The sequence below is a fragment of the Haliotis rufescens genome, unplaced genomic scaffold (assembly GCF_023055435.1).
Source record: "Haliotis rufescens isolate VD_foot unplaced genomic scaffold, xgHalRufe1.0.p SCAF_2, whole genome shotgun sequence".
NCBI classification, from domain to species: Eukaryota; Metazoa; Mollusca; class Gastropoda; order Lepetellida; family Haliotidae; genus Haliotis; species Haliotis rufescens.
The window spans coordinates 43,861,520-43,876,836 of record NW_025963890.1 but is presented as its reverse complement, the minus strand read 5'-3'; the positions used below and the strand labels follow the sequence as shown (position 1 = coordinate 43,876,836).

General features: G+C 41.4%; 1 protein-coding gene across 2 annotated transcripts in view; it reads right to left on the bottom strand.

Annotated features, from left to right (window-relative positions):
• The window catches only part of LOC124153055 (orexin receptor type 2-like), a 53,615-nt gene extending 45,336 nt beyond the window's left edge, over positions 1 to 8,279 (bottom strand). For both annotated transcript variants that reach the window (XM_046526173.2, XM_046526174.2), the window contains exon 1: positions 6,574 to 8,279. In XM_046526173.2, coding sequence (XP_046382129.1) covers positions 6,574 to 6,954 — 381 coding nt within the window. In that variant the 5' untranslated portion in view covers positions 6,955 to 8,279. The remainder of the gene's footprint in view (positions 1 to 6,573) is intronic.
• Positions 8,280 to 15,317: the final 7,038 nt, after the last annotated feature.

The window sequence follows — 15,317 nt, the reverse complement described above, 5'->3', positions numbered from 1 at the left end:
TCAATATATTTCTAACGTGCAGGGTAATTTTATCTCCTTCGTCCGCTAAATCAATTCGGCAAACATGCCGCTTATCTCATCGAATTAGAAGCCCGTCGGGCAGGACCCAATCCCCCAGTGCTAACTAACATTAAGTACCACCCCAACACGTTGCTATAGATGTACGTGGTTTTGCACCAAATTATGTAACACATCCGCCTACAAACCGAAGCCATCAGACAAGAAGACCAGATCACCACGATGCGCGTAAGAAGCTGCAGGACTCGTCGTGGTGTCTGCGGCGGACGTAACATCACCACCGCTTACCTCGACAATGAAGAGTCGTTGTCGAACTGTTTGTCATTGGCAGGACCGGACATATTAGTATATATCTCTAACAATACATTTAACTTTGTGTCCTTTGTCCCATCGGTCGTGAGCGCGAGTAACCAAAACAGGAATTCTCTTTGATAGAAGTACGACGGTTTTGATAGGACACAGAATACGCAGAATCTAGCAACTGTACAGACACATCGACTTTTGAGGATTACATTGCACAGTGCCTGAGCTCTCCAGTCAGTCGTAATGTCAAACAATAGCTACATGCAGGTTTCCAGCTGTTCAGCCTGAATATGCTAGTTCCAACTGTACTTTCTTCATTTTCATCGTTATTGCACGAACATAGCGACCTGCATGCACGTGCGTGAGTGAGTGAGTGAGTGCTTGTACTAGTCCGGATTATGCCGCTTTCATAGTGCTAGCCCACTGAGATGTCATACCGCAGTTTTAAAAGGAGTGAGTGAGTGAGTGAGTATTGTTTTTTCGCCGCTTTTATCCCGGCGGGGGATACCAGAAATGGGCTTCACACATTGTACCCATTAACACAAATGCCCCACTGAGACACATCTTACTGACTTTAATAAACGTCTTGTTTTATCCTCTTAATGCCGGGCGCCAGGCAGGGTAACAACAAGTCCCATCGTTTAACGTCTTTTGGTATGACGGGGCCGGGGATCGAACCCCGGACCTTCCGCTCTCAGGGCGAACCCTTTACCACCAAACCAATGCGGTCCAATTCTATCGCAATTCTTGGCACATTTTCATGGGAATGCAATGATGGCCTATACCAGGTATCATCACTATTTTAAAATGATTTATAAACACATGCCTATGAAAAATCGGAATCGTACAATGGTCTCTGTTTCTATCAAATATTTCTTGTGATTATGGAAACGGTTTTGTCGCCTATATCTATTTATAACGACTCACCGCTTTTCATCTGATTGTGGGAACACGGGTGGCCCAGTCGTCTAAGGCGCCGCGATTCGCTGTGCAGAGTTGCTTCCTTAGGCAGGCCAGAAAGCTATGATTATGGGTTCGACTCCCGGTTCGCCCCGATTATGTTTCTTGGTTTGTCAGCACCATATCCGTGCTTGTGGGTTTCACCGAAGTGGTAAACGTCTGAGACCTGCATCACTTCGGGCTTTCCTCTGACACGCCGTGATATAACTGGAATACTGTTAACAGCGGCGTTAAACCCAACTCACTCACTCACTCATCTGATTGTCATATTGCTTCTGATTCAGCGAGACCCCTTCACCCATATTATCACGATCTAGAAAATAGACACAACCACGTTGCTCGTTACTGTAAGCTACAGTCCCATCTTGATAACCTCGTATAGCCTTCAGGATGGACGATAATCAATTTGTATGATACAAATATCGATACATAGATACGTACGTTTACATTAAGTCCTGTAAATATTTGGAGAGCAATATATAAATCTGACTTCTGCTTCTCTACACATCAGGAGAAGAAATGGGTATTGATCTGCAGGCTATAGATATTGATTAATCGAAATGCTCACGCAGAGGTGACATTTGTGACAGGGAATAGAAGCGACACTCTAATTGCTACGACCAGACCAGGAAAACTAGTCTACCGGATAGATAACTCACATCGGGATCAGAGGGTGGTTATTTCAAGTGGTTAGCACACAGTCCTCTAATATTCAAACTCCGTATAGGATTAGGTAAAATCATTTGTGCGCTATGACATATACATCAAAGCTTGTTTCACCATGAGAGATCATGTACATGTATGTCAGCAGAATTGTGGGTTAGTGAGTGAGTTGGGTGTGACGCCCTTAGAGTACATGTAGTAGCTGTATGTGCAATATCCCGGCACTTCAGCTTGATGGGCCAATTTTAACCAGGAACCTCGACGTTTAACATTCCAATGATTTGTATGCTTGTTTATTTGTTTTCAACGCCGCACTCAGCAATATTCAAGCTATATGACGGCGGTTTGTAAATAATCGAGGTTGGACCAGACAACCCAGTGATTGACATCATGAGCATCAATCCAAGGACCAAGGACATACTTACCAACGTGTAGACTTAGAAAATGTCACCACCATCATACACTGCACAAAATAGGTTAGGATCGTGAAGATTTTGGGGGATGATTTTAACCGTGAAGGCAGAATACAAAATTTCATAACAATAATCCCCAAATTATTAATGAATCTTAACATTTTGTTTATTATATAACTCGAGAGAACAACGTACTTCCTTGATGAATGAAGGTGAGCAATCATGGCATCCCCCATCCATAATTAAGGATGTGTTTGTTTGCTGTTTAACGCCGCACTCAGCAATATTCCAGCTGTACGACGGCGGTTTGTAAATAATAGAGCCTGGTCCAGACAATCCAGTGATTGACAATCCACGCCATTGGGATACGACATGCATCAACCAAGTCAGCGAGCCTGACCACCCGATCCAGTTGGTCGCCTCATACGACAAGCGTAATCGCCTTTTACGGCAAGCATTGGTTCCTGAAGACCGTTTCTAACTCGGATCTTCACTGGTGATACCTTCATGTAACCCCTAATACCCACATTGGAAATTTTGAAGTAAAGATAAAGTAAATTTGTTCTACCCCGGATCTCCATGGGTCACATTCCAATGAAGCCTACGTGTGTGGATAAATGGAAGGGAAATAATGAATTATATTGATCAGCGGATACTGTGCCGGAAGAGTAAATCAATACCTTACATCGAAATACACAATGGGCATAGGTAAAGCCCGGATAGAACAGCATCAGAACTTATATAAAGAAATAGGATGAATTGCTCCGGAATCTAACACATCACACATAGTGAGTAAGTGATTATCGTTTTACGCTCCAGGCAGATTTGTACACAATCGATGCATAGCCGAGAGGACCAGCCCTGGTGACATTGGTTAAACCAGATTCTCATTAGCAACCTACCACAAGCAAGCTGAAACTTATTATGACCCGGAAACCAAACGGGGAGGTCCATGCATGCTTTATTTGTTATCCTTAGAACATCAATCGTGTATACTGGTATCTTATCTCCTAATCATAAGTATTTCATCCGCCTCCACAAGCTATGTTTCAGTTTTAACATAACCTCAATCCTTTGTCTTTACATCCACAGCTATTATCACCCAACCCAACCTAATGTGTACAACGATGCAGCACGCTCACTGCAATGCAAGACCCACGGCTTCAGCGGCAGGAAGGCGATGTCATAATGCCAAGAACGCGAGCAGGTTCGTCGTTAACGGAATTCTTCTAACAGAAAAAAAGATCATAATATGAAGGACTAATCACCCCAAATATGGTCCCACCAAGTGCAGTGAAGACACTTATTATGAAACATCGCGGTGCTCAGTCGCATAACTGTTGCCTGCAGATGCTAAATCGGTCGCTCATGGAAGCAGAACGCTGCAAACTTTGATAAGTAAGTGGATATTCAGTTTGAACGTGCAGGCATACCGCAAGTGTAACACTTTCAACGTCGAAGCGAGTTTCCGTTCGGGCGCTCCTCCTTAAGATGACGCGCCGTGATAACACTCTAAAGCCGTTCAAAGCAGCGTTACACCCAACTCACTCACTCACTCACTCACTGAGTATCCGTGCGGGCTTTCCTCCAACATTAAGATGAGACGCCGTGATATAACTTGAATACTGTTCAAAGCAGCGTTACACCCAACTCACTCACTCACTCACTAAGTATCCGTGCGGGTTTTCCTCCAACATTAAGATGAGACGCCGTGATATAACTGGAATACTGTTAAAAGCAGCGTTACACCCAACTCACTCACTCACTCACTCACTGAGTATCCGTGCGGGCTTTCCTCCAACATTGAGATGAGACGCCGTGATATAACTGTAAACTGGTTAAAGCGGCGTTAAACCCAACTCACTCACTCACTCACTCACTCACTCACTCAGTATCCGTGCGGGCTTTCCTCCAACATTATGCCGACACGCCGTGATAAAACTTTAATACTGTTCAAAGCGGCGTTAAACCCAACTAACTCACTCAATCACTTAGTATCCGTGCTTGGTTACCTTAAAAATACATATCTGTCGAATTTCATATTTATCTGTTTATATATGACATTATCGAAATATTGTAATTGATGGTGATAGATAGTATTATCTACTATAGCTACATCCATTAAAAAACGCTGGTTGATTTAGCATCAATTATCAATTTATCAATTGAAGCCTCACGCTCATTCTCATGCACGTCACGCCGACATCATGACGACAATGGTAACTGCAACGGGGTTTTCTATTGTTTCATATAATGCGAAGGAGGACGGATAATGTACAAATGAATACTTATCATAACGATCTTCTTACTTATTTATTCTTTATAATGTCACAAAGTTTGAAATAGAATAACATGAAGTTCACATTAGGTTATTCCTGTCTTCTGTGTGGTATTTCCGTATTGATATCCAATTCCGTATATAGTTTGAAGACCAAGACGAACATAACGCAAAGAAGTGGTTAAACTGTGGCCAATATTTAATCATAAGATTGGTTGGTTGGTTTGTTCTTTCACGCCGCACTCAGCAATATTCCAGCTATATGGCGGCGGTCTGTAAATAATCAAGTCTGGACCAGACAATCCAGTGATTGACATCATGAGCATCGATCCACGCAATTAGGATCGATGACATGCATCAACCAAGTCAGCGAGCCTGACCACCCGATCCCATTGGTCGCCTCTTACGACAAGCATAGTCGCTTTTTACAGCAAGCATGGGTTGCTGAAGACCTATTCTACCCCGGTAATCACAAGAACGGTAGTCGAAACGTGTATAGTGTTCGCAAGCTGTGCGGGTTTATGTGAAAAAAAGTTTAAAGAGATTTTGGCGTGATGCTTCCCAGACCCTGATAAGAACTTAACGCAAGAACCCACGCACTTCAAAATATATTTATCGTCTTTCTTTGTCTTTTTTTTGCTGTTTACAACGTGAACTAAAGTCGGTTTAGCCTTTCACAACAGTTTCTAATATAATGGATGTTTAAGCAATTTGACAAACGCACTCATATGTTTGGAAACTTTTAATGTGAACACTACATTCCCAACGTCAAGGCCAGAGGATAATAAGTCTCGATTATCTGCAGCAATGATTCCATTGGGAGTAGAAGACAAAATAGTGATGCATATTATATGAGGAGTAGCTGCAAAAGGTGTTTGCGAAAAGATAAGCGAGTCCTGCTCTACCGGTAACACCCACGACTTGCACGATTTTCATGAAAAGTAAGTGTTTGATGCCTAAAGCCGCGCCCAGCAATACCCTTGCCATACACGGCGTTAAGGAGCTAAAACAAGGAAGGGTCGATTTGGCGTCAGAATACTGTGTCCGAGTGGGGTATTCGTGTTAAACTGAGCCATGGTGTCTCAGTGGGCTAGATAATAAAAGCGGACTATATTAGTCCGGACCAGTACACACAAACACACACGTAGAATGCTCCTATCCTACGAAAGGTGTTAGTCTATATCAGATACATGTACGTACGTATGTCACACCCCTCGTCATATATCGTCAGTGAAATATACACTGTACATTTTGAGTATTTATCTTCTGTATCAAATGTAATAATGCTATTATATTCGTGATTTTTTTTATGTGCAGTTCCTCAGTTGTAAAAAATGTAGCTGAGCATTGGACAACAGCAGATGCTATTGCACAGCAGGACACATGCCTACGATTAGCTTGTTCATGTAATGGTTATGCTAATGACTACAATAGCGCCTTTGTTGATAGCAATTAATAACGAACAGATGCTGAACTTAAGTCATTGTCATGGTATCATTGCCATTATCAAATATGGTTCCATATATATACATAATGTCAAGCATGACTAATTTAGTAGATTTCAAATGGCAGATGATTATAACTGTAAATGTGATCAAACACGTACGTGCCTGAATCACGTCCATTTCAATGTACGCAGCAAAATACCGTTCACCACAAGTAAAGGTTATTCTCTTAATAACACGTTTATCCATCATTGTGATTACATATGCAAAGGGAAGAAGAAGGGACAGGGAAAGACGAAATGAGTGATTCCAAGAAGAATCTTGGACATTATTGTCAGGAAAGTAGGATTATAGACAGGCGGTGCAATGCAATGTGTAAGATACACATCAAATATAGAGATACGTACCAGGTAGGGTTAGGGTTAGGGTTAGGGTTATAGACAGGCGGTGCAATGCAATGTGTAAGATACACATCAAATATAGAGATACGTACCTGGTAGTATTCTATTGTTTTACACATGGCAAGTCCTAGGAACCACGTTTCAAACAGGGTCTGTGCATAGGACGGAGGTAGGCAAAACATCATCACAAGAAAATCAGCCACTGCCAGGTTCACAAGGAAAAAGTTTGTCGTGGTCCGTAATTGATGGTTGCGCCACACAGCGTAACACACTAGGAAATTACCGGTGATTCCAAACACAAACACCAGGGCGTACAGGACAGTGAATACCCATTCATGGGGCTGTGGAGTGATGAATTCATATATACTTGACAGTAGGTGTTCATCTGATTTGTAACACTGCTGAATAGGCCCTTCCTCCGGGTCGTAGTATTTGCAATCACTGCGGTTCAACACAGGCGTCGTTTCCTCCATCTTGAAAACTTTTAATTCAAGAAAACCCTTTGATGAACTGGGATCACATCCGTATATCCGAAAGCTGAATTTTAATGTCCGACATCCTCTAATACGTCTTCGGTGGTAGGAGCACAGAGGACAGGACCACTGTCCAGCATCCAAACAGGTATTCAGGTGCTAAAGACCAAGAGGAAGAGAACACATAATCGAGACCCAGAGATGTTTCAACTTCTTCAACCTGCTTGTATGGCCGTTTGTCTATAATACAAGAAGACACACCCCCGTTGCTACAGTTGATTGTGACTATCCATCTTTGGCAGGTTGTCCAAACCTATAAAGCTTTGCGTTTTGTAAGAAGATAACTTGAAAAATATGTCAAGCCCAAGTAAACTTAGGTTAACATGTTAAGTCAATCAGTTCCGCATTTGTGGAGTTAGAAATAGTATTGACGCTTGGTAGTTAATTCCCTGCACGATCCCAACTTTACACGTGATAGAATGCAGCACCTGTTGGATGTAACCCAAGCAAGGATGTCAGCGAGAAGGGTTCCACACCCTGCTCCAGCCACAGTGCCAATTGCTTTGTAGGCAGCAACAGCCTTGTATCTCCAAACGTTATGTGAATTATAATGCGCTTTTGACGCCGCGGAACATGACTGGTCAGAAGTTAACGATTAATGATGAACTTGATATTAATACCTTCACGTCGGCTTCTGGGCAATGGAGTTACACGTGAAGGACTGACGGATCAAACTTCAAAACTCTGGCTTAAGATTTGAATTTACTAACTTTAACACTTTATGAATGTTCACAACTAACTGTGATACAAATGTAAGTTTCAACTCGGAAACTTCATCCGAACATGATGCTGACTATCCTGAAGCAGCACGGAATACAGGACACAAGGAGACTGCAGCCCCTAACTTCACTTGGTGGTACACAACTGCTCATTAAATACCGTCGTCATCTACAATGTCGCCACATCCCACGTGCTGCGGCTACCAACACAATATTGAAGAAACAAACTTTTCAACAACTCCGGAATGCACAAATGAGTGGGATTATATTCCCGCCTTCATTATCCCCTTAGCTCCTGAAGGGAAGACAAAGATAACTAATCCTTAAAATCAGGAACTTGTGTCGGAAACCTGACCGTCTCGGAACGCGGAAATATCCCGTCGCCTAGACCGTGTACTGGGCTCTCCGCTATGTTGAGACTCTTGCGAACGCCGCATCCCGAGAATGGAGTGACGATGCACTGCCGTGTAGTCGGCCTGCGCGACTATCAGAGCTGGTAGCGAGCGGTGGTAGACACGCCGTGATTGCGGCAGTACTGCAACAGGGCTACAACTGAACGCGCACTTCACTAACAAGACTCGTAGCCATGGGACAATCATTAGACGATATCATCTCCCGCAAGATTACCGTGGCCTGTGAATGCAAGGTGTACGAGATAATTTAACATACACACATACAGGCACCACACACAGCACCATTATCATATCAAACACGTTAAGTACATACCACATCAACTGATCTTTGTTGTCTTACATTAAAGAATATAAATACGTATGTTGTGCTCTGATAAGGATTAGCATAACGCATGAGATGACGTGTTATGGTGAACCAGCAGTATCAGTGGGAACACGTTGTGACAATAAACAAAATGAGAGTTCATGGGGTATTAGGATGCTCTTACTCTCCTGTGTTTTCACTGAAAGACAACACTGTTATTGTAATAAGATGTACAGTTGGGGAAATATGAACGCACAATGCCATTCAGAAAGTGGTCAAATGTAACAAATGTATTTGGGATAACACTTTCTTGTGGAAGCATCGGTGGCTGAGTGGGTTAGATCGTTTACTTTGTGTGCTGGCGATAAGGTGTCTCACTCGGACGGGACTCAACCCCAAAATGTACGAGAATCTGTACTTTATTTAGAAAGTGTAATCCCCCAAATAATAATATGTAATAAGTTTGGGAAATACTTTGTCGAAAGGACACGAGGGCAGATTACACATCTGAAGAGTTGGAAATTATTGTCCCCCTGAGAGGGTATCGTAAGTCCAAAATATTCAAAGAATGTTATTCCTACTATAGTTTTAATCGTGTATGTGTTCTTTTAATTTAGCTAAATTTCCCAATATTCGCCAACACCTGAAGGGATGATGTAAATCCGGCTGGGGTCCATGCAGGTAGCTAAAGTACCCTAAGTCCCCATGGTCCCTAGTATGGTGATCTACCTTCAGTTGCTGGCGATCTATAGCCCTTTTTTATAATGTGATGTACATTAATACTTAATGCTTTTAAATGTTCCGCAACTAGTTTTAATTCTTATCTGTGATATTCTAGTTATCATACTGTCCTTCGATGACAATTTTTTTTCATAAAGACTAAATATATGTATATTTAATGTATAACTTCTCGTCACGATATGGCTGAAATATTGCCGATGTGACGTTAAATATTAACACACTCACTCACTCACTCTGAAGAGTTGGGTCAAGTTGGGTCATTTTAGCTGCTAGCCCACGGAGTTGAAACCGATACTGCTTGTCATGCACAGTGTGTCGCTGTTTAATTACGTGGTGATATAACTGCTGCTATTGCCTTCTCGTTAGTTTATTACATACTGGAATGAATATTTATGCATAATTAACATGGTAATGACGTTTAGGTTAATAATACATACTCATGTAGGCCCCTTGAATATCATAAGAACGAAACACATGTGTACATGTATGAGATGGTAAGTTTACGGTGATAGTAGAAAGTGAGTGAGGGGGTATTATCTAACGTCGCTTTGAACATTATTCCAGTAACATCACGGCGTACTATGAACACTACAGTCACACCTTGCGGCCATACGTCTTAAGACTCTTTATCTATATGACAAATGACTATTCACAGTGCCACACTGATAATTACCTGAGAATGTGGACTTAATTAACTGGCTACATAGTTGTCGGCGATTATGTCAGATAACATATGTTGTCCGTGGTTGGGCTGCAGGAGTAATGGTGGCTCAGTGGGTTAGGCATCGATATCAGCTATGCGCATAATCAGCTACCGGGTTTGGAATCTTAGATTTGCCGTCCTAATCCTTGATCTGCCCACACGATGGCATGGCGAAGAGGATGGACGTTCATCACGTCGTCAATATTGGGTCCTGGGGTCCATATGAAATACTGGCAAGCAAGGAAACCGATCTGTTAGCTTATGATATTCGCCGACAGGCAAGATGCCATACATACAGACACACAGGGAGGGAGACACCTATGCACCTAGTTCCGTCGGTGTTGCATTATTTCCTCACCCAATTTAGTCCCATCTAAAACATGGCTCGACAACTGCAGATCAGCCTTGTCCTGGGATCTGTCCAGAATACGAGCTTGGGAGAGTGGTATGTATGGAGCTCGTTGCATTCACCGTGGCATGTTGCAAGGCTATCCTGCTCGTCACATCATAACACAAGCATTGGAAGGAACGCAGCACCAATGTCATAAGCGGATGCAAACTCTGACATGTATCCCCATGTTAACTCGGAAGCCGGGAACATCGATTGCATGTCGAGTTATGCGTAGTTTGAGATAAGAAAGGTGTCCGGTGCAGAATACAATGTTGGCCCAAGTACTCCATGCTTGTCAACTAGAATGCTGATGTGTCATCATGGGCATCCATCCACGCAAGTGGGATACGATGACATGCATCAACCACGTTAGCGAGCCTGGACACCCAGTCCCGTAAGTCCCCTCTTATGACAAGCATAGTCGCCTCTTACAGCAAGCATGGGTTGCTGAGACCTATCTACCCCATATCTTCACGGGTCTAGGACTGGTGAGCTGGGACCGCATTCGATTATTTACAGGTCGCCGTGACAAAGATTTGTTTTTTTTATGTTGAGTAAAATAACACTCACCCACAATACAGAGCTGATAGAACTATTCCGAGACACGAATGCGCATTGCTTTTTGATTGTCGCACTCAGAAGTTTTCTATAATCGTGTCTCCATCACTCCAGTTATCGATATTTGAGTAACGACCCGAGCCATCGGGGTACGAGAACACGCTATGAACCAAGTCACCGAGCCTCACAACCATTTGGTCAACTCGTACCACCAGCACATGTACAGGCTGCGGGACCTATTCTAACTTGGAATAGAGATGAAGGTGCATCATCCTCAACGATGTATTGAAATAACAATACGAGAAGTTATATTAGTAGTATATTTCGTGCGATGTCATAATTTCAGATTTTAGACGCCGTGATATAACTGGAATACTGTTAAAAGCGGCGTAAAACCCAACTCACTCACTCACTCACTCAGATTTTAGAGGTACATGTAAACGTGTAAATATAATTTCAGATTTTAGACGCCGTGATATAACTGGAATACTGTTAAAAGCGGCGTAAAACCCAACTCACTCACTCACTCACTCAGATTTTAGAGGTACATGTAAACGTGTAAATATAATTTCAGATTTTAGACGCCGTGATATAACTGGAATACTGTTAAAAGCGGCGTAAAACCCAACTCACTCACTCACTCACTCAGATTTTAGAGGTACATGTAAACGTGTAAATATAACTAGACAGGCACATTTGTCTCTATGCACAGATTAGCCACATTTGTCAGAGGCAGCTGTGAGTTACAGCAACAGCTGGCGCTATCCCTTCATCATCTAAACAGCAGTACATTATTACCTATACACGTTTCACTGGGAATATATTTTAAAGTTTCATATTATTGTCTAAACAGTAGATTTACCAAAGGAACGGTTTGTTTCAGGTGCCAAACCTGATCCAATCCCCCTTCTGGCAGCATGGCTTTACATGTACCCTAGGTTTGTTTGGCTGCTACGAATGTCTCCAAGTTAAACAAACACTAGTCGTAAATATGCCCCATTGTTTTCAAACCGTTTACCTCTTACGTACACCAAGTTATTTTGATTGAAATGGTAAATCACACCCACGCTCTTGGGTTTAAGCAAACAACTTTTTTGGAAAGGTTGAAGGTATTGAAACGGAAAAAAATGAATGACGATTGTTTTCACAACTTTTACCAGGACAGGAACACTCAACTCGTTCGTCTTTTCCGGTACATAATTTTTAACCTTTTCTCCAAAATAACTTGATAAAACTCACTACTATGGGTATATATGACGTTAAGAGACGAGGGATCTTACTCTTACAGCCTCATTATTGGTGTTGGGGCACATCTCAGTCCCACAACTGGCTTACATTGGAATCTAACCTCACATTTTGTATTTTCCCAGATATTGAATTGCGTGAAAGCTTATAAAAAGAGCTTTCATTTGATATATTGCATGATATCATGAATGTAAAACTACAAAAAAAATATTTTCAAAAACAACTGGCGGCCATCTTGTAAATGGCGGCCATTTTGAAAATGACACCAGGGGGAACTAGGGACATCAGTGTGACTTTCTGAAGGTCTCAATAAAAACCCAGCTTTCTACTGTTATTTTCCGGTTTGGCCTACGAAGGGAATAGCAAGAGATGGAATGGAAAAGGCCGTCGTTGCAAACGCTGCTGAAAGCTGTGGTTCAATAGGAACACCAAAACATGTCCTGTCATAAATACTTTAGAGCATTCGATTGTTCACACACTCCGCTAACTCTGTTTATGTCTCTAGAACCTGGAGACACAATGGAGACATTTTGGGTATTTCACATGCCTTAATTTCTACTCCTGAGATTAAATAGATTTTGAAATGCTCAAAGGAATATCTGGATTGAATTATAGCTTGATGTGTTTTGAAAGCATCTGATTCATGTTCCCTTGTATCTAATTGACATGTAACATCTTAATGATTTCTTTGACATTCAATTAGCTTGATAAACATGTCTGTTAACCTTTCTGATAACCATTCCATGGCATGCACGGAACCCCATAAGTACCATTGTCTGAGTAATTTGCCATAATTTACTGTAATGACAGCGAAATATAAACTTATTTGTAATAACATATGTTTATTGACATTAGCAGACTAGGATTTGGGGTTCATTTCTCCCAGCCTGTATACGTACGTGTAACGATACGTTTAAACGTACCTAATCGCACGAGGTAAACTACCAATCTGTTAGAATATTGTTCAAATTAGAAGTCCGAGTTACATATCCCAGCAATAAATAGATATAATAATATTTCATATTGAGTCCAAATAAGCCACTTATACTTTGTTTCTAGGGCAATTGCCTTTTAGTAAGCGGAAGAATCTTTTTTCGCATCCCTGTACGAAATCCATATATCCAAAAAGAGCAAAGAATCTGCAGATAAAGGTGACTGTGGTATTTCGTACATTGGGTAAAGTCACCTGCTATTAACATCTGAAAATGTTTGTTAAAATGTTGATAACGAGGACCAAAGTGGATGTGCATGTTGTGTGGCTATTGATTTGATTCACATACATTTTGATGTTGGTAAGAATGTACTTGTCACATGGCAGATTTGTGTTCATATTTAAACGATGAACATTAAGAATTGGTGCTGCACTAGTCACGCAGAACAAACAACGTATAATTTCAGCGATTGGCAATTATATCACTACCAGATTACATGTGTGCTCGACGGCCTGATGCCAACGTCTACTTTAGGTCCTGGTGGGATATATAATTTGCGTCATGTTCCAGATCGATACATTATGTCAGTGTCATGAGAACAGTAATCTTTAACCGCCAGGCTCATCTACCATTTATCATAATTACTGCCGGCAGTCTTTTAGGGGGTGGTGTTAAATGCTTCAATCACTCTTGAACGGAAGAACATTTTGACAGGACGACTATATCGGTTCGTATATGTACTTTTGTCTCATACAAAAAGACATTTTATCTGTATTTATATATTTCCAAAGTGTTGTAGTCGCTAAATGCTGAATCATTGCATTTCAAACATTCACTGGAGTACAATATCAGTTATAAAATAGGTTTTTCGTGAACACCAAATGACCACATATAAAACTCGGTTTTTCGGTATATCGGTTTTTCATCTTTGATTCAGGTAAACTGAAATGCCATTGGCGCCAACTTAACGCTGATTCAGAAATCACACTCAAACAGGTCGTTTAATATCTCATTTTAAAGATATGCGATCTACGGACAGTCACTCAGGTTTAATCTAGGTGATATCCCCTTGCCAGAACATCCAATGACACATTGGTGTCGAGTCTTTCAGTGATGCTCTAGTTTCCTTAACTAGAACTCGGTGAAGGATCTAATAGCATATCGCGGACTGCTGACACTCTCTTCCATGGGTCTTTATGTTCGAGCCAGTGTAAGAGCAAAGACATGGCCATGTTTGTTGTGTACTGGGCGTTGATGAATGAGAGGCAAACACTGTAATCTGCAGTAGGCAAAATTAGGTTTGTGGTGATGCCAAGTGACTTTTATTAATGACAAATGTTTGATTGCTGGAATAGAACATTTGCGGTCAATTTCAGAAATAAGAGAAGTATGGGACACTATTTTCATACATCTACACTTGGCATATACAACGACACCTTGACAGCTTTTGTTTGTCATTGAGTTTTGGAAATATCGCAGTCAAGTGAGTGATCCATCACCATGCAATAGTGTGTACACTTGCATAGCTACAAATGGCCGGAAGAGATAGCGTTGAATGCGCCAATGTAAGAGGCAACTCCCACAACACATCTGTGTTCTGCTTCCTGCAACATACTCGCATCACTTAAAGTGCATTTACTAGATACACCATATTCATTTCGTAACCAGAGTATCCATGGCATTATTAGATACCCATATCATATTTTTTGCTGAATTTTCCACAATAACAAGGGGATATTGTGTACGTTTATTAAACTGACCATTTTCTATTCAATTATAATTATTAAACAATATCGATGAACAATTGATACGAGATCCTTTGCCATAATGCATTTAAATTTTCACACATAATTATATCGTACACGTGACCGCCAACAACCTCATTTGCAGTTCATCTACTTATATTCGAAGCGTCACATTTACATCAATCTGTTGTTACAATGTTCAACCTCACAACGTTGATCTACCATTGGTCAGGGTCTCTCACCGATGTTATCATACAATGTGAACATTCCTTACATTCGAAGCGTCACATTTACATCAATCTGTTGTTACAATGTTCAACCTCACAACGTTGATCTACCATTGGTCAGGGTCTCTCACCGATGTTATCATACAATGTGAACATTCCTTACATTCGAAGCGTCACATTTACATCAATCTGTTGTTACAATGTTCAACCTCACAACGTTGATCTACCATTAGTCAGGGTCTCTCGCCGATGTTATCATACAATGTTTAACATTCCTTACAATCATAGACCAAAGGGAAGTGTATCTAACATGTGGACTGGGTCT